General features: G+C 40.0%; 1 protein-coding gene across 2 annotated transcripts in view; it reads left to right on the top strand.

The window, feature by feature from the left end:
• Positions 1-3,849: 3,849 nt before the first annotated feature.
• The window catches only part of ROBO2 (roundabout guidance receptor 2), a 504,839-nt gene continuing 487,286 nt past the window's right edge, over positions 3,850-21,402 (top strand). For both annotated transcript variants that reach the window (XM_056858915.1, XM_056858916.1), the window contains exon 1: positions 3,850-4,128. In XM_056858915.1, the coding sequence (XP_056714893.1) occupies positions 3,987-4,128 (142 nt within the window). In that variant the 5' untranslated portion in view covers positions 3,850-3,986. The remainder of the gene's footprint in view (positions 4,129-21,402) is intronic.

Here is a 21,402-nt window from a genome sequence, read left to right as displayed (position 1 = left end):
AGAAGGGTCATTTAAAAGGCTGGTCTCACCCAGTTGCATCTGAAGGGATATACCCTCCAACTAAAAAGTACCAGCTTCAACAACTGCTGGATAGGCTTCATTCTGAAAAAGACTGCTCACCCGAATGGATGAGCAATCTCCTTCACAAGAGCTGCCTTGGTCATGACTTCGGCTGGCTCCGATATCACGCCCCCTGAAAAAAAAAACCTGCTCTCAAACTAAAGGTCATCCCTAGTAGAAGCTTCATTTCCCTGCACCATGTCCATCTCTTGAAATCAGATGTTTGATGACTATAATAAAGGACTTTTCACAGGATGCCATTTGCCACCAAAATAAATGTTTTTCGTTCCTAATTTTTCTTGAATTAAAGCTGTTTCCCTCACTTTGGAATTTGCAAGGACATCATGCTATGTGACCCAGATACAAAGGGAGCCCCCAGACTTTGAAGTGCCAGCCTGCCCAGCCAGCTCTTTCTGCCAGTCCTTGGCAACACTGAACTTCTGAACCTGAAAACCGATGGACAGCTTGGCTCGCAAATGCCTGGAGGATTGGGGTGACCCTTTGCGGGCCATAAAATTGGAACCCCTGTTCCAACGTTCACCAAACTTCGTTGTTCATCCAAGGAGAGTCCCTTGCATCTACGCTGCAAATTTGGTGACTCCAAAACTGCCCCCACAGAAAGCCTCATAGACTATAATGGACTCGATTTTTTTTTGGGTGAACCCGGAAATAAAGCCAAAGTACCCCTTTACCGGTATGGGTATTTGGCTTATTCTGGGTTTACCAAAAAAAATTGGGCCCTATAAACCCAAACTCAAAATTTACCGATTTTTTCTTTGCACGACCCTAGTCAGTATCTATTAATATATATAAAATCTAATAATTTTAGTATATCACACACTACATTTTTGAAAGATTCTTCTGTATATTTTTTGACAGAAGACGATTGGTTCAGAGAGTTTCTTTTACCGTAGATGAGGTTTTACTGGAAGTACATACACAAAAGACCAGGTAATATAAAGACCAGGAGAGTTATTTCTTTCAAGGGAGCTTTTTAGTCACATGGCTGTATACGTATTGGTCTTGTAACTGATGTGGTCTTTAAGTCAATGAGAACCTGATTTATGGAGAGATCTAGTAAAGAAAACCCTGAGGGAGCTAGGTTACTTTTTTATCGGTAAGGACAATAGATGAAAGAGATGCAGGTAGCAGAACATAGATCTCCCAGGGTGTTGTTTGTGAGAAGTAGGGCTGCAATTAGATAATTCTTAAAAGTGCTAAAGTTGAATGTGAAGTTAACACAGCATAAATTAAAATCTTTAGGACTGTGACCAAGAAAAGGGACAGTTTAAAAGAAGCATTTACATTCAGGCTAATTCGTCGCCTTAGAACAGCGCAATCGACAGATGTGTCCCAGCTGTAATTCTTTTTTTAAATGTTTTAAAAATGTTTTAAGACTCGGACTGTAATTCTTTGATTGTAAGATTCTATTAGTCCATGCTTTCCGTTTTATCATGTTTTGACTGGCTAAGTGCCGCAAATAAATTATCTATCTATCTATCTATCTATCTATCTATCTATCTATCTATCTATCTATCTATCTATCTATCTATCTATCTATCTCTGCATTCAGGCTATCATAGTGGAGCATGTGGCAACAGGAATTGGCTGCTTTCTTGTTAGAAATACAAGGTCATCATCAGAATATTGTGATTCTCATGTTGTATATGCATATGTTCTATGGGGCCCCACAGGGTTTTATCTTGTCCCCCATGCTGTTTAACATCTGCATGAAATTACTGGGAGAGATAATTGGGGATGCAGATGACACCCAGCTTTACTGCTCCTTAACAGCTCAGTCGGTGGAAATCCAGGACAGTTTTTTGGAGATGGTAATGGGATGGATTAGGGCCAGTAAACTGAAGCTAAGACCAGACAAGACTAAGGTGATGCTGGTCAATGAGAGTTGCTCAAGGACTGAGTAGTCAGCATGTCCCAGAAGCGGTTGCACTTCTCCTCAAGGAATGGGTTCATAGCTAAACGGTAGCTTCAGCTGATATACCAGCTATGGCTGTTCCTCAAAAAGCATGATCTGACCATGTGACCCATGCTCTGATTACTCTTAGGTTAGATTATTGTAAAGCACTTTGAAAATGGTCCACAAACTTCAGCTCATCCGAAATGCAGCAGCCAAGCTAATGTTGGGGCAGGATTCAGGAATTCTGACACAGGGTGGTGGGCACAACCATAAAACGACTGCCTCAGGAGTTGGAGCCAGCCATAAAATGTCAGGTAGTTAGGTTAGGTTATGCATAACTCTAATAGTAACTGTTCAATAGTCCAGGCAGCAGATCTGTTTAACAGATCCTGTTTAACAGGATGCCTTTTTAAATAATATATCATTAAAAAATATTTTCTTGCATACACATTGCTTACCTTCAGTCATGCAATGAAGATCCTTGTGCTGTGGTGGGATCTCCAATGGATAATCAGAAAACCTGATGGACAACAGCCCCACTTTCCTGATGAGACAGCAGGGTAGACTTCCCCTAACTATGGAAGATCCACTGATTTAGCAATTTGCAATAATCTCTTTTCCTTTCTGTAAAATGTATTGAAATGTATTAGGACAGCCAGGGAATAGCTTGTTGCTGGGCAGGATATCTCTGTGTGTCTGCGTGCTAAGGAATTGGGGCAAGAGTCACGGAGGGTTACAATGAACCATAACAAGAACTGGGTGAAACTGTTACTATACTGCCGCTTCCATGTCTGTAGTGATATCAGCTTTACCCTGAATGTTGATGGGTTGTCATATCTTGAATTTGGATAAATATCCCTTCCTCAGTATGATCGGGGCTCAGAGATTTTTACTCGGTAGAGTGCTCTGGGTAGCAGCTGCTCCGAATAAATAACTGTTTTCTTGCAAACAACGGTCTCGGGTCTCCTTCTCCCCCACGAACCTCTGGTTTACCACATCACTGACATATGCCAGGAAAAGTATTGGCAGGTGCCATGGTGCCCACATTGGGGATCCCTGCTGTGTAGTTCTTACTAGAGATGTAGGCAAGGAAGAGGTGCAAAGAATTTGGTAGGAACTGGGATCTGAAAAGGAATTCAGATGCTGCGCCGATATCTGGTAGTACAATCGTTGCTATTATAGCAGAACTGAGAATATTGTCAAACTAGTATCTGGGAGACCTAGGTTTGAATCTGCACTTATGCCATGGAAGCTTGCTGGCTGACCTTGGCCCAGTCACATTCTCCCATCCCAACCTACCTCACAGGGTCATTGGGAGAATAAAATGGAGGCCCGCTTTGGGTCCCCATTGGGGAGAAATACTTGGTATAAATGCAATAAATAAATAAATAAACTAGGCAATTGTGTCTTTTGGAGAAAGAGCAGTGAGAGCTGGAAAGGGAGACTATAAAGAGCAGCTCTGACCCATTTTTCATCAGTGTGAGGACAGTGGCCTCTTAACATTGTACTTTTGTTGCATGTGTAAGCAGGCAGGCGGAGCCCTAATTTAGATTCCACTGTATTTCAAAATTTTCCTTACATATGTTTTGTATTGCTTCCAGTTCAGTTTTCTTGAAAAACAGCTAAGTGACTTCGGTCTGGAATGAACTGTGTGCAGGCATTTTTGTGTGATTGTCTAAATGTGTCATTTTAGGTTCGGTGTATTAAAATACCCTTGAATGTATGTGTTTTAATTTCTGTCTTGCATAAAGATTTTCTTTAGAAATGAACAATTTACATGGGTATAAATGTAATTCATTGATGGCTCTCCCCTTTATTACTAGGCTCTCGTCTTCGTCAGGAAGACTTTCCACCTCGAATTGTAGAGCATCCATCAGATGTGATTGTTTCTAAAGGAGAGCCAACGACTCTGAACTGCAAGGCTGAAGGAAGACCATCTCCCACTATTGAGTGGTACAAAGATGGTGAGCGTGTAGAGACTGATAAAGATGACCCCCGCTCACACCGCATGCTGCTCCCTAGCGGATCTTTATTTTTCTTGCGTATTGTACATGGGCGCAGAAGTAAACCAGATGAAGGAAGTTATGTGTGTGTTGCAAGAAACTATCTGGGGGAAGCTGTGAGTCGGAACGCTTCTCTGGAAGTGGCACGTAAGTAATCTATATACATTTTATGAATATAGGACTTCATAAGTGGTGCCAAGCTAATAGTTACAAGATATGGGAATTCTTAAAATAAAGTCTGTTTATTAGTCTTCCTGTGTGTATCTAGTTGGTGCAATGTCCATACACAATGCATGATTTGTACAAAGATACTTATGCTGGGATGCATGTCATAATGATTATTACCAGCATGGAAGAAATCTGATCTTTCCTTCAGATATAATTTCCTTTTGAAATTGAAGATAATGGTTTTGCTGCAACTGTTTTTGTTTAAATCTGTTGTTCAATATATGAAACGCTGCCAATTTATTTATTTTAATCAATACATCTGTTACTTCTACAAGAGCAGTCAGTTTCCAGGTTGCTCATGTATTGCTGGAACCCTCAAAGTCTCCAACAGGGTCCTATCAAAATCTTTAATATAGGTGTCCATTATGGGAATAGCATGTGAGATTACAGATGGATTTGTTTTTATTGATTGCCTTTTTATAGTATGAGGCTTCATAGATAGCAAGGTTTTGCAATGTGGAATAACCAGTTCACGAAAGCAAATCAAGGCAGACTTGTTCGCATTTGTACACTATATATTATAATAGATACACAATACTACTGTTTTCTTCTTTGTTGTTAATTTTGTTTACAGTCAAACCAAGGCTGAACAATAAAATTTCATTTTTTCCCTTAAATTAGGAATATGTTTAATTCTCTGTCTAGTTGAAACAGTAGGAATTAAATTTGTTGACTTTAGAGTGGATGTTTCCCTGTGTGAGTGTGACATATCTTAATAATATTCAGAATATTAAGTGAACTGCCAAAGAAAACCAGCGTTTTGATTGATCAACTGGTTAAATACTCAGTTCACTTTGAGGTATGCCCTGGTTACCTTTTGTAACATGAGTGGTAGTAGTTAATTTGGAATTGACATTTTAGTTGTACGTGGAAGTTGGAACGCAGCACATTGCAAAAAAGGTTTAGGGCAAGTTTTGTTTTGTTACTACTGCATCTGAAAGTGAAATTTAAAGAAATACTTCTCAAAATAACTGGTAAAGCTTCTTGAGTGAGCTGAAGAGCAAATTCATTTTGGCACTACTTAGTGTTAACAAACTTGTGCGCAAAAATCTTTCGTATTAAAAATATGTAGTGTAAAAATGAACTTGAAATATATATTCTTCCCTGCTTCCTTTGTTGTCAAAGTTGTTTCTCTAAGTAGTTGTTAAGTTGAATTTTAATTTTTAATTAAGCAGTTGATTTTTGTCCTGGAGTATTTTGGAAGCTGGAAAAAAGAGAGAGGAAGAAATGGGGTGGTGGTGGTTTGAGGGTTGAAATGGTGAGAGAAAAACCTGGAAAAGAGAGAGATGAAAACATTGTGTTTGGGGGTGTGTGTGTAAAGCCAGGAGAAAAAGTGAGGGAGAAGGAGAGTAGTGGTTTTCTTCTCTTGCAATTTTTGTGGGTCCCTAGCATTTCACAGACTATACGGTTAAATACATTTTTGGATAAGAGTGTTACTGTTGTGAACACATCAAAGTTTCTTAACAATTAAAAAAATGTATTAGAGCTATCTACTCCTTTTTAGTTTAGCTTCCTTGCTGCTGGTTGTTTTTCTTAAACATAATATATTAACCTTGGGGCAACTGGCTGTTCTTAAAGTTAAAAGTACTTTATTGAATTGAATATCTCTGATCTCTTCTCCAGTGACTTCAGTGAGTCTCCAGTTACAGTGTGCAATCTCCTGAGATAAGTTTTTAACCACTGCAGCTGGTGGCAGGTCATGCATGAACTGAAAATCAGATAAAAAAGACTTCAATTTTTTTTTAAAAAAATGGGTTTCTTTGACAGCTTTTTTTTAAGGTAAGGATCACAAAATGTGAAATCCAAGGCTGAAACCATAGAAAGAGTTTTGAAGTGGCATCATATACCTAACACTAGATCATCTTACTGTTCTATAGCTTTGCCGTTTAATAGGCTCCAATTCAACTCTTTGGGGATTACAGGGAAGATTTCTGTTAACCTCTCTTTGTCTTTCCTTAAACCAAAATAGGGGTATGTTTGCGTTAGATGCACAACTTGAGACTGATAAAGATAAAATTCAAAAACTGCAAAGTATTGTGACATAAAGGTAGAATAGGCATGCAAGAGTACTCCTATACATTATTTTGGTTTTAGTGAGGTTGTAGGAAGGAGACATACTGGTACGAATAATAACTTGTATGTATAATAACAAGGATACTTCACACAAAGCACCAAAGCGACAGGTTAACTTAATGATAACCACCAAAACCTGTCAGGAGGAAACCTTGGATTGTAGTGGTTGCTACCAAACTGAAACTGGAAATGACATGGCTGACTTTTTGCATTTCCTATTGTGGCAATCCAGGAGGACCAACACAGTACACCTCTCCCCCATTCTCCCAAGTCTCTGTAGTTCTTGAATATACAGTTTGAGTATCCCCTATTTAAACATCCAAAATCCAGACTGACCCAAAATCCAGACCTTTGTAGCCGACACTCAGGCAGATCCCTGCTGCTGGGCCTCTCCAAAGTCCGGAGAAGCCGGGCAGCAGGGATCTCACTTTAGCTTCCCCACCGCAGTTGAACTCCACATGGACTGCAGCAGGGAGGGAAGCTAAACTGAAGTCTGGCCGCACTGCGAGCGAGCCTAGACTTCAGTTTAGCTTCTCTCCCTGCCGCAGTTGAACTCTGGCTGTGGCGGGGATACTAAACTGAAGTCTGGGCTCGCTTGCAGCACTCAAACTTCAGTTTAGCATCCCCGCTGCAGCTGAAATTCGACTGTGGTAGGGAGGGAAGCTAAACTGAAGTCTGGGCGAGCTCGCAGTGAAGTCGCAGTGCGCCCAGACTTCAATGTAGCTTCTGTCCCTGTTGCAGTTGAACTTCAGATCCCAAATCCAGACAGGTCCAAAATATGGACCACTTCTGGTCCCAAGCTGTCCGGATGAGGGATACTAAACATGTACAGAGAACAGCCAGTATATTCAATGTGATATTTCTGATTAAAAATACTAATAGCCTGTAAAACTAATTAGACCAAAGAACTGGATGAAAACTACCATTCCTGTGATTCAAAGAATGGCTTACGAGATATTTGAACAAAATCCATGTAATACCTTTTATTAGGGCCAACCAGATTGACACAAAGCATTGTGCAAGCTTTTGACTTTACCATAATTTCTAGGTCCCAGAGTAGAATGGGTCCCCTGGGAGTAACAGAAGAAGGAGAGTGGTTTTTATATGCCGACTTTCTCTACCACTTAAGGCAGAATCAAACCAGCCTACAATCACCTTCCCTTCCCCTCCCCACAGCAGACATCCTGTGAGGTAGGTGGGGCCGAGAAAGCTCTTAATAGAACTGTGACTAGCCCAAGGTCACCCAGCTGGCTTCATGTGTAGGAGTGGGGAAACCAACCTGGCTCACCAGATTAGCATCCGCTGTTCATGTGGAGGAGTGGGGAATCAAACCCGGTTCTCCAGATCAGAGTCCACTGCTCCAAACCATCGCTCTTAACCACTACACCACGCTGGCTGGAAGTGTTTGGGGCCTGGAATGACAGCCCTCAGAGTGGAATGACAGGCCCTGGGAGGATCAGACGTGTTGTGGGACTGAAATGTCAGGTCCAAGGGTGAAATGATGGCCTTTGTGATTGAAATCAGTGCTCTGCACCTGTAATCACAACCCTTAGAGTAGAATGAAACACCTTACACTAATTTCAATAACAGGCCGCCATTTCACTCTGGGGGCTGTCATTCTGTCCCAGAACACTTCTGCTAACCTTAGGCACCATCATTTCTGGCATGGCGGAACTCTCTTTAGAGTGAGATTCAGACCTTGCGGGACCTAGCTCAGTTCCATGGGGCCTGCAAAATGGGGATGTTCCGCCAGGCCTGTGGTTGAGGATAGAGAGGGTTTATACTAGCTGGTCTCCTTTGGTGGGCTTAATTAGATCTCATGCCAACCTGCTGTCTTTTAGGTCTCCCCGTTATCTCTTTTTTGGGACCTGTCTTAGCTTGATAAAGAGTAATTCCTTCTCTAACTTGCTTAAACTAGACTAAAGTGAGGGAACCACCACCAGGGCGCCATTTTTAATTATTTATTAAGGTAAGTTTTTGATATTAACAGACATTGAGATGAAAAAGAATATATTTAAGGAATCTTAGTTTTAAAAGAAGGACTGTGGTGCTTATCTGAATTCTAGGCTAACTAAAGGTGACCACAAATCATTTCACCAGTTTTCTTTTAAGTCAGTCATTTTCTTATTCCCTTGCAGTTTTGGACTTTTACCTAGTTTCATCTCAAAAAAGTATGCTGGAAAGGATGTAAGAGTTCCCTTAAATGACTCTTGACACTACAGAAATGACTTGTTACTGAAAACTGTTGTCAGCAATAGCTTCTTTTGTTTTCTCTTTAACTGCTGCTGAAAGCAGTTGAACGCCTGCTATATCACCTTTTAACAGAAGGCATTTGAACACATTCCTCCAGATCACACAGATGATATGGTGTTGAAAACTTCGCTCTCTATATTAGCAATGAAACCTGTCCAACAGATAAAGGAGTAGATCACATGTAGACAACCATGGCATAGATAGTTTCAGAATAAGCATGTATTATGGTGAAGTTTAAACTGCTGTTTTTAAGTTGTTTGTAATATATTTTTTGAAAGGAACCAATGTATTAAATTTGCCATTTTTTGCTGTCATTATTAATGGTTTCAGTCTGCCCATTGTTGTTGCTGGTATTATGTATTTATATGTACAGTGTACATGTTTTACAGGCATAATGTATATATGATGTTTAATGCTGATTCATTGCACAAATAAGTGAGAATTGCACACAATGAATGGGAATAAATTGGTACAAGGACATAGAAAATGTGCAAATATATACTCATGAGGCCTGATTTTACACGGGGAAGAAATATTCAAATGATGAAGATGCAGATTGAATCAGGCTACCCTTTTATTACACAGTTATTTCAAAATAGATGTTTGGATGTGGCTTCTTATAAAACACTCATCACTCCACATACAGACCATTCATGAGCTTTTGGCGGCCAGGGACGGCGGGGAGGAGGCGCCGCTGCGGCACCTCCTAAGCTGTTCCACGGCCTCTGAAAGCTCAAAAAAAGCCTTTTAAAGGTTTTTTTCTTTAAAAATGTGGCTTTTCGCCCCATTGAGAATCGCTCTTCTCCCCCTCCCCCCCCAGTGTGCCCAGGGCAAAGGGGGACAGGAGGCTGCCTACAGGCAGCCCCGCCCTCCAAAATGCCCCGGGAACACTTCCCAGGACGCTGGGATGCCCCCCGGAACACCAGTGTGGGCCTTTACGCTGGTGGGATGCCAGCAGAAGGCCCCATCAGCGTCCCGGGGTGATACTGCTGCGGCAGTGCTGGGAGACTGGCGTCTGGGCCTCCCCACTGGCGTTGGGGCTGTTTATGGCGGTGTAAGTAGGCCAGACGCCGGTGTGGGGGCCCCAATGCCGGTGCAGTCCCTTCCTGGCCTCCTGAGGACTTTTGTCCTCAGAAGTCAGGAATGTGCTGTGAGTGTGGGACTTTCTTCTTATAGTATAGTATGTAGTATAATATTACATTATAGTACTTGCATGGACATTTGTTTTCACTTGGTGATATCAGAGGAGGAGCCACAAAAGTTGGAGCAGTGCTTCTAAGGCTGAGGATGGCTTCAAACTTTGCTTAGAGAAGTCGTAAGATGTGGGCCACAGAGTTTAAATAATTAAGAATATACGAAGCTCTTGATTTCATTTCAGTACAGAATTCCAACTGTATGCTACATAGAGGGTTGGAAAACTGGACATAGAATTGAGGAAATGGAGCAGACTTTTTCCCTACAAAGAGGGATAACTAGCAGGTGGCAGCCTAAGAATCGCAAATGGGCACCTGGGATCATTTGAGAAGAGACCATTTTTAGATATGTGAGTCCAATGCCATGAAGGCCTTTAAAGGTCCTAACTAGAACCTTGAATTGAACCTTGAAACAAATTGGCAGCTTTTTTAAGATAGATAAGGTAGGTTCCCATCAGACAGGTTCCCCTAGCAATAATCAGTCTGCTGCCTTCTGAACCAGATGCAGTTTCTGTGTTGCCTTCAAGGGAAGCCCAATATGGAGCACAGTGTGGTCATAATCCATCCTTGTAGTTACAAAAGAAGTGCCTATTCACACAATGCATAACTAACTTTCTACCATGGGATATGTTGATGGGTGCTAATATGTGTGTGTAAAGTGCTGTCAAGTCACAGCCGACTCATAGCGACCCCTGTGGGGTTTTCAAGGCAAGTGACCAAGCAGAGGTGGTTTGCCATTGTCTTCTTCTGTAGAGTCTTCTTTGGAGATCTCCCTTCCAAGTAATGACCCAGCTTAACTTCCGAGATCTAACAAGATCGGGCTATACTATACCATTCCACATTTGCTCAGGTTCTACTATAGTTGTCTTTAAAAAGGTGCTTAGACAAATTCATGCCAATGGCCATTAGCCGTGATAACTTCAGGGTTCATTCATGTTTGAAGGCAGTATAACTCTGAATTGCTTGGGCACAGCAGCATGGGGAAAGTTTGGCCTCAATATCTGTGTGAAATAGGATGCTGGATTAAATGTACTATTGTTCTGATCAAGCTGGGTGGTTCTTCAAACCATTTTTCACACAACAGTTGTGTAAAGTTGTGTAGGCTGAGGGAGCCTAGCAGGGCTCTTGCATGCTTTTCAGTGTCCTTGTCCGCTTTATGGCATTTAGTCAGTGATGCTTATTTTTCCATCAAAATGTTCTGTGGAAAATAAGATGCACAAGTTCTTAAAGTTGTCTTCACACTTCTAAATAGGTTATGAAGTTTTCAGTACTGTGAACTGATTAAAATTTCAGTGATATATCAAATATTCTTGCAGGAATGTTATTTGATTTAAATGTTTTGCAAGTGGTGTGCCCCCCCCCCCAGTTTAGGAGAACAAATGCAACTTGTATTCTATGTTTTGCCTTTTTAAAGGTTAGGAACGGTGTAAACTCAAGTATATAGGGATATACCTGCAGCATTTGATCTGCTGATTATTCTAAATGAAGATCACGAGGCATGCTTACAGAGATAGGATTTCATTTTCAAGCCCTATGGCACCATTTGGAAGGAGTGGAAAGAGCATGAAGGTCCTAGCATTGGCTATGACTTTCTCTGATCCAGGCAGTGTTGGTGGCAGCCCCCAGAGATAGCAGCTGTAGCCCCAGGTGTTAAATATGAGACAGCAGCTTGATCTATCGACCAGTGTAAGAGGGGGCTCTGGCCTAAATGAAAATTCATGAAAAATTGATGAAGTCCCCAGATTATTTTTTTCCTTTTCCCATGTTGCGCCAGTATACTGAGGAGAAATTAAATGAGGTGTTGAATGCTTCAGTGGCAAGAAGGTTGTGGTTCAAAGGTCAAAAGTCATGGAAAAAACTGATCATTTCACCCCTATCCTTTCTCCTGGAACAAAACACAAGTCACTTATTAGCTGGGCTTTACTTTGATTTTTTTTGGTATATATTAAAATAAAAGGATGTATAGATATCTTCCCCAGAGGAGAACAGGTTGCTGATGACATAAAAGAATGTACATACTTTAATTCTTAATTCATTCAGAGAACCAGAAGACATATTTAATTTTATAGCTGAACAGTGAATTTTTGCTACCATCTTCCAGGGTTCTTGTTCAGACTGATTTGGTTTAGAGAAAGAAAAGGTCTTGCATTATTTATAGGTCACAGATTGCTGAAATAGCAAGCTCTGGACCACTGTCCAAACATAATGATCCTGTTTGCTTGAAAACCAAAACTAAATTGATGTTTTATCTGCTGCAGTAAGAGAGATTACAACACTTGACCAGGTTTAGCAAGAGCATCATGCTAAAATTTGAGCCAGATGTTTTCACACAATATATCTAATTTTTTTAATGTCCATGCAGTTTGTAAAAATATACACATTAAATATCCACAGTACATAATAGACTAATATCCATTTTCCAAGATTGCCGTGAGAGAGTTATTCTGCTGTAAACTGAGGTTGATAGAAATATCTATGTTTAATATTGCAGTATAGTTGACAAGGCAAAATGAAATTATTTACTTGAAGCATGGTATGTCAGTGGATGTTAGCTAGGGCGAAGCAACAGTTTTGGGTATCTACTTGGAAATAGACCTATAAGCCATTAAGACTTTTCAAAGTGCAAGATGCACCTGGGATTTCAGAATATGAGGAGTTATGATCCTCTTATTGCATGCCCATGTTCCTAGCCTACTCTGAAGAATTTTGATGCTATGAAGACTGTTATTGCAATGTGCTTAGAGTGTTATTGTGATGTGTTTAGCAAGTTACTGCAATCATGCTGCTAAAAGCTAAGCTTCGGTGACTTCAGAGCACTGTTACTTTCAGACAATGTGCTAATAAAATTCAGTGTGGGCTGACTGAAACGAGTACATTAAAACAGATCTAAAGATAGCCCCTTAAAACTATTTGTAAGGATACAGGGAACAATGTTTTATTGCATTATGAGTCAACCTTAAATGAAACATTCAATTGTTCCTTTCTTGTCTATTAGAAGCCAAATACCCTATATTGAACTTTACCAAGCGAGTGACTCATAAAGCCTAGTATTGTTGCTATGCCTCTTGGTGAGCATAACATTTTTGTATAGACCAGAATTTTTAATGGAAAAAAGGTCATTACAGTTCTATGCACTATCAGGCAATGGAGAACTGAACTATGGGAAGTAACTGCTTTATGGCTACTATACTACTTAGGGTTGCCAGCTCTGCACAACAATACCTGGAGTTTTTTGGGGCGGAGCCTGAGGAGGGCAGGGTTTGGGGAGGGGAAGGACTTCAATGCCATAGAATCCAATTGCCAAAGTGGCCCTTTTCTCCAGGTGAACTGATCTCTATCGGCTGGAGATCTCCAGCTAGTACCTGGAGGTTGGCAACCCTAATGCTACTTCATTAAAATTTTCAGTATTATGATGGTGATGGGGAATAGGCATTAATAGTTACTAAACTCATCAGTGGGGGGTGGGACACATCAATACAATAATGGGCCAGATGCATCCCTGATCATTATTTGTTGTGAATCTTTATTCCATCTAGAATAGCTAGATTCGAGTCCAGTATCACCTTAGAGACCAACAAGATTTTCAGTATAAGCGTTCGAGAGTCAAAGCTCCCTTCGTCAGATTCAAGAAGGACTAGAGATCCCTGAGTCCTTATATCCCAGTCCGAAGGTGGGAGGGGTGTTGCAAAGAATGCAAAGGTACAATTCAAAATATAATCAGCATAATTAGGGGAGAAATGCTTAGGGGCAGAAAATAAGCATTCCGGCTTGTTCGGCTTATGACTGTATACAACTCAAACTTGTCCAATGGGGAAATATTACATCTGACTATTCCTATCCTCCTATTTTCATCATGCTCTTCTATCAAATAAAGACTTATTATAATCACATTCAAAATCACAGTTTTCATTGGGTAGGGCGACTGATTTCCCTACTTTGTAGGCACAGAAGGGAGCCAGTGAGCATGGGCATGCTTAGGAGGGCACAAGCACAGTGTAGGGGGTAATATAGTCAGTGGCCATATAAGGCCCCATTGTATTATCCTCCTCTGGGGGGGCCAGGTGGCCAGATATTTTTTGCGTCTTTCCCTTTTTCTTTTCCCCTTCCTAGCGACTTGAATGGACGTGCCTCTGGTGCCCCTGACCTTTCCGCCTTTCCGCTCATCCTTTGCATGTTTACTTGGAAGTAAGTCCCGTTGTGTTCAGTGGAGCTAAGTGCAGGTAACTTTGCTTCCACTGGGCTCTTTCATGTTGCAGTCAGTATCTTTTCTCTTTCCTTGATATTATCAAAAGGGCTGGAGCACAGAAAGCATTACATTTTCCCACTAGAAAGACGGATCTCGAAAAAATGGGGAAAATATCAGCTTAAATTTCCAAACAGGAACACTGCTGTCCCATAATGGTTCCAAGGTTATCCAGCATATCTATTAAACACTAGGTGACTTCTAGTGTACCACAGATAATTTTGTTTTAACAGTCCAGTATTCCACTTAGGTTGATTTCTGTTGGTCTTTTCTTCTTACTCTTTTTTTGCATGATCAACATTTTTCTAATTTTAGTGAAATAACCTAGCCAATCAAGATAGCACCACAATCTCATACTATTTAATTCATTTACAATTTTGAACCTTTGTTCCCTCTACATAGAAACCTGCAAGCACTATTTGAAAATTAATTAAAATCTTCGCTATTGTTAGTATATGCTTCAGACATGTTGTACAATTTATGATAGCAGCTGGGATAAAATAATAATTTGAAGCACCTCTCTAGACCATTTACAAAACACTACATGATCTAAATACTAATAGTACATTCCTCATTAAAATAAATCATTTGGGGAATTTTAATAAGTTTATTCTGTTAACAATTACTATATTCAGAGAAAGTAAAATTTCATCCCTTTAGTAGTATACTGTCTCTTTAAGTCTCAGGAGATGAATTTTCATCGTATTTGATTGTAAAGTTGCTTTATAATACCTGATATTGAATAATTAAATATTGAATATTGGAATTCAGAGTGAAATAAGGCAGCAGTATCAGTCCAGCATGTAGAAGCAGGTATCTTAAGTTTCATTCCTCACATTGCTTTTAGCACGATTTCTCAGTTCAGCCTGCAAATGGGTATATGTGGTTGTTTCCTTTTCTGCAAAGAACACTACTTTCCCAGTTGAGCTTTAAAGGCCGAGGACAGGTTGTAGGAATACCACTGTGGGGGCAGATTGAAATGGGGATAGGCAAGCAAGAGAGTATACCCTTGGCTGTACAATTGTAGCTCCACATGCCCAGGATCCAGGAATAAACCAACTATTGAGAATCCATAAGTTGCTGGAGAGCCAAAATGGTGTAGTGGTTAAGGGTGGCAGACTCTAATCTGGAGAACTGGGTTCGATTCCCCCACTCCTCCACATGAAGCCTGTGGACTGTGACTTTGGAACAGTCACAGTTCTCTCAAACTCTCTCAGTCCATGCAGAGGCAGGCAATGGCCGAACACCTCTGAACCTCTCTTGCCCTGAAAACCTTACAGGGTCGCCATAAGTCAGCTGTGACTTGACAGCAGACGCCCAGAATTCACTGAATCTGTATTTTCCATAGAAGTGTATAGATAGTATATAGCATCTGTATATATGTATTGTACATATAATTGGGATATGCTCTAAGGCCCACAAGCTAACAAGAATTATTGTAGAAACATTTTCTCAATTAACAGTTTTACCAGTAAAATGTCAATAGATCATGTCAAAATATAATTAAGAATTCAGATATCTTTTTTATAAAAGCTATGAAAAAATACACAATGATCTAACAGATTAACAGAACGTATATATTTATGGTGTATTACTTTTACATAATTGATTATTGTTACCGGTAATCTCCTTTAGCAATTATCTTATGTTAGCCTGTTATATTCTGCTACACAAATCATGTTTTCAGTTCATAATGGTTCCTGTTTTCTGAAAATTCATTAACATCCATTTTAGTACCCTTTTAAATGGATATACTTTTTCCTGCTGGTTAAATGCATTTTTAAACTATAGATTATATATTTATTAATTTATGTTATTTTTAGTTCGCCTTTCTAAAGGCAGATTACACATAGTGATTTATGTATAGTTTACATGTGATATGAGCATATATGAATTGTATTTGAAAATATCCTATTATGAAAGGAGATAAAACATTCCGTCCAAGGTGCTGCTTTATGTAAGTTGTGATACTTACGGATTTTATTTTTTATTGATTCAGTGGCCTTCTCTGTCAGCTGAATGATTTTGCTTTGGCGTATGTCAGCATTCTTTGATATAAGACAATCTGTCTCAAAATGAACCAGCATCATGGGGAATTCTAAGGGCAAAGCTGAGGGTATGCCCTTATTTCAATATATGTGGTATCAGCAGCAGGATATATATTTTAAAAAATCAGCGTAGATGTCAGCCATTCTTTCATCACCTATCCTAGAGTCCTGAGTTGAGATGACCTCTGAAGTGTCTGGTGTGGTGAGTGATGTAGTTAATGAGATCCAGTGACACTGTGACCCCGACCCCTTGTGGCCTTAGCTCTCCTCATCTATCTTCTTAGCCCCATAGGCTGTGAGATGCTGTGTGGAAACGGGATTAAACAAGTGTGAATAAACAAGTTCAAGAGCTTTCTGTCATGGCTGCCAACACAGGACAGCAGTAAAGTGACATATCAATATCTCAGAACTGCAGGATTGTTGGTATGTTGCTTTGGAGAAATAGCTGGTTCCTGTTTTCCTCCAAATACATCAAGAATATTAGTAAGTCCTTATGGAAGCTGTGGGGCTTGGCCTACCATTTATTTTTATTCATGCAGCTAGTGTCTCATTCCACTCAGTTAACAGGTAATACATCATTCAAGGCATGATCAATTCAGGCTCAGTAGACTTACATCTATCTGGGAATTTACATTAGCCCTGAGGCATTCAAGAGTTTTCCTTGATATGTTGCTTATTTTAAGATTTGTTAAGAAAGAATTAGGAATTCTTTAATTTCAGATGGGGAAAATTCAACAGAAATAAATCTATGTTCTGTATTTTCAAATACTTTTTTCAGTCTTTCAGTTACTGAAAATAAAGATATTGAAATAATATACACTGCCAGACATCTGAGTATATGTATAGTTCAGGTAATGTATGTCCTCTGTTTGACAAGACCTTCTGTTTACCCCATGGCCCTCTTTGATAAGTTGACCAGTTGGAGATTAAACATATTTATTTAGTTCAGTGGGTCAGAGCTATTCCGACAGATAGAAAATTACTGATAGATTATCAGTTTCAGTATCTCTGACATCTGGCCTTGGTATAGTCCATCATCTGAGAATTCATAAAATATTTGCTTGGACAATAACATGCTCAGCTACCTGTGTGATCATGGATTGGGAAATTGGAAACATTTGGTCAGAATTAATAGAACAGATGTCACAGAAATTAGAAGCCTATCAACCTGCGCTGTTCTAAAACACCATTTAGGAATTTCCATGAAGTATTATATTTGATTCAAGACTGATTTTTAACTGTACCAAAGTGTTTGTTACCATGAATTCACACCTCCCTTCTATGCTGATGTATACTTTGGATACAAGGATTGATTATCTAATGCATGTTTGGTGTACATTTTATCCATAATTTGTGCTTTTAAACTAGCAGACTGATAGCTGTGGAATAGAACAAACCATATTAGAGCATTAGATATCTGAATTTTATAATGAAGCATGATACACATCTTTTGTTGAATGCTCATTCATAAAAATCAGGAAAATCTTTTGATGCATTTGTTTATTTAAAATGTGGATTTAATCTTCAGTATAAAGTACATCATAATAATACACAAAATGTTTTGTGCCTGAACAGAGAACATACTAGTTGATTGTTTAAAGCCGTTCCAAATAGTATCTGCACAGTTTGTCTGATTTAAGATATTCTATCAATTGGAAATAAAACAGAATAAATTGTAGGCACAAGTTGTTTAAATAATCAAACTACTGCTCTACCACTTGCGTGATCCATGAGGATAATTCATTTTTTTACAATTTGTTACAAGCTATACTTTTAGAATCCATTGCACAAGTGAGGAAATAGTAGACATTTACCATAACAAAAATTACTAGTAATATCTTAGTTACAGGAGGGGTAGTCATGTTGGTCAGCAATACAAGAGCTAGATTTGAGTCCAGTAGCACCATAGAGACCAACAAGATTTTTGGCGTATAAGTTTTCAAGAGTTGGGTGAAGGGAGCTCGTCTCTTGAAAGCGTATACCCTGAAAATCGTGTTGGTCTCTAGGGTGCTTCTGGACTCAAATCTAGCTTTAATAATATCTTAACAGCTCTACAAAATTGTATGCACATTTCTTCTTTTATTTTAAGTATCCTAACAAAATATTGGATTTAAATATAACATTTTCGGTTAAAGTGTTTAAGTTTTATATAAATGTCTGTTGTATATATTCATTTATTTTAGCCCACATCTATGGTCAATGATCGAAAAACCAGCTTAAAATGTCTTATTAATGCCATAATAAAAGTATGGGTAATAAAAGTATGCATGTTAATGATGGAGATGCATATGCTTTATATAATTAATCATAAGAGGACCCAGCTTGCAGGGGGTAAAGTGTGGATTACTGGGGAGGGCAATGGCAAACCACCCCGTAAGCATAGCCTGCCTAGTAAACGCCAGGATGTGACATCACCCCATGGGTCAGTAATGACCCGGTGCTTGCACAGGAGACTACCTTTACCTTCATATTCACATTTGTAAAAAAAAAAGGGGGGGAAGGGAAAAAAGAGTGCCAAAAGTATATCTAACTTAATGCAGCTTTAGGGGTTGGGGATTTTTCCTAAACCTACAGCTAACAAACATTCATACATATGTGAATTTCATTATTGAATCACATTTGAAAATGTATGGCTTGTTGCTTCAACTTTAACAGAGCAACCCTGAAGGGGGAGTCGAAGTTGCACAGGACCCACTTGCCCCATACAAATGGGCACTAACGCCAGCGCAGGGGCACTTATGCTGGCTCTGGGGTGCTGCACGGCAGTGTGAGGCTCGGGCACCAGCGCTGCCTCACTGGCTGCATTTTTCCAGCGCAAGGCCTTATGCAGGCACTGATGGGAGCATTCCCGAGGGTGGAGCTGACATTAGTCAGCGCCCAAGCCCTTTTGAACCAGGAACGCCCCTTTTTGCAGGTGCTGAGTTACACCTGCAAAAAAGCAGGCATAGCCCCGTGGAACTCTATGGAGAGTTCCACAGGCCATCTCCGGCTACCCCCCCCAACTACCCCCCTTCAGGATTGCGCTCTAAATACTCCAGCTATATCATAGAAGAAAGAACATTATCATTAAAATAACATTCCTTTCTTTAAGCTATTTCTCCATTCCTAGATGAATTAATGAACTATAGGAAATATGACATGAGATATTTTCCAGAATATGGAGTCAGGAGTTTAAGGAGTGAACACAGATTGAAACTTAACTAAAATAAGTTGTACTGTAATGGGCTCTCTTTAACTATTTAACAGTTATACAGAAATGTGTATCATTACTATTTTGTATCTTTGTGGTGCTCCTACCTATTAGAAATAACTTTTATGTCCATTTTATTTCTAAATATTGAATCCTTTTCCTTCATGATCATTATTACATTTTTTTCTGATTAGGATGAAATTTTCAAAGATTGTATCTCAACTAAGGCACATTTACTGCCAAATTTCAGACAGACAGGATAAAAGCTACCATTTAATGGGTAAATACAGTTTGCGTTTACATAACAGGCAGAGGAAGATGTTTGGCAATCTTTAAAAAAGCTGATAAGGAATATACCCTATGAGGAAAAGGCTGAGGGACTTGGGGATGTTCAATCTGGAGAAGAAGAGGTTGAGAGGGGAACATGATTGCTCTCTTTAAGTATTTGAAGGGCTTTCACCCAGAGGAGGGCAGGGAGCTGTTCCTCTTGGCAGCAGAGGGTAGGACTTGCAATAATGGGTTTAAATTACAGGCAGAAAGGTACTGGGTGGATAGTAAGAAGAATTTGTTTTACAGTAAGAGTTGTTCAGCAGTGGAATCGGCTGCCTAGGGAAGTGGTGAGTCACTGACAGTCTTCAAGCAGCAGTTGGATGAATACTTGTCAGGGATGCTTTAGGCTGATCCTTCATTGAGCAGGGAGTTGTAGTAGATGGCCTATATAGCATCATCCAACTCTATGATTCTATGAACTTAAGCCTGTCTCTTCATACACTTTGGCTCACTCTGCTCAGGCATTCCCCCCTCCCCCACCTACTCTTGATACCAAAAACATGTGCTAGGCTGGGGGGGGGGGGGAAATGTCCAAGCAACAAACTGCAACCATCTACGATGGTGAAGATAACAGGGATTACTTCTTCTTTCTGATGTATTCCGGGTTTGTTTTCAAATAGAACCCATCCCCTCACTCTGTTACCCAAATCTGTCCTTGTGTGAGGGGGAAAAGATGGAAGGGAGACAGATACTTAAATAGAAAGTAACTTTATTGACCTAAGTGAGATACAGAATAGAAAGAGGGAGAACGAGAAAGTAGTATAAGACACTGAGACAGAACTATTAGATTGCAATGATACCCCTACAAGAACACCCCAGAAAACTCCAGCATAAGAAATAACTTATTGATATGTGTATCTGAAGCGTGTATATTATTGAATCAAATAGGTGTAAAGCATGGCCTGGACCTGTTGACAATGGTCCGGTAATGTGCAGATGCCCCTCCTGGACTCTTGACTGAATCACCAGGGAAGCTGGTGAGATTCTAGGAGCTTAGGTTATTGTTTTGAAAACTTGGATCATTGCTCATGGCCATGAGTGTGAAGAACTTTGGAGGGCTATATCAAAGACTCCTGGTTAATGTTCCCCTGGAGTATTCAGGCAGCCATTTACTGATTACACTTCACGTGCATTGCCAGTGCAACTTCTGGCTATTGCTATTAAGGTGAGGATATGGCATTTGCCTCCGTCCTACCCAGTCGATAGCATTTCTTTTGTACAGCAGAAGCAGCTCAAGAGAGAACTGAATACAAAATCGGAGCAACTGCTTTCACCTAAGCCCACTCCCCCCATTGTTGCAGACATCACCGTGGAAAGAAAACTGGGCCACTTCTTTTTGGAAAAAACAGTTTGCATGTGTACCTATTCGCCATTTAAGCAGTCACGTAGCGGACAACCAAATGGGGATGGAAATAGTTTCATCTTTTGGATTCAGTCCATACCCACTCATTGCACAAAGATCTTGCATCTCTTCTTGATAAGTGCTCTGCCAATAGAGCAAAATAATTCTAGTTACATGGCAAAATCTGATTGGGAAGTAATTTTGAGAGGATTTCTACTGGTCTTTGAGGGGGGGAACAACAAAAATGTTTGTTTCTCAGAATGTCATCTCTTACTTTTACAAACTACATGAAAATCCCACTTAGTTCTACAGTAAATGGGCAGCTACAGAACAGAGAATACAAGTCTATCTTGTGGTGTATTGGTTAAGAGCGGTGGACTCTGATCTGGAGAAACGGGTTTGATTCCTCACTCCACATGAGCAGTAGAGGCTAATCTGGTGAACTGGATTTGTTTCCCCACTCCTACACATGAAGCAGCTGGGTGACCTTGGGCTAGTCACAGCTCTCTTGGAGCTCTCTC

The sequence above is a fragment of the Euleptes europaea genome, chromosome 12 (assembly GCF_029931775.1).
Source record: "Euleptes europaea isolate rEulEur1 chromosome 12, rEulEur1.hap1, whole genome shotgun sequence".
Lineage (NCBI taxonomy): Eukaryota > Metazoa > Chordata > Lepidosauria > Squamata > Sphaerodactylidae > Euleptes > Euleptes europaea.
The sequence above is the reverse complement of the archived record's forward strand: the minus strand, read 5'-3'. Positions and strand labels throughout refer to the sequence as shown.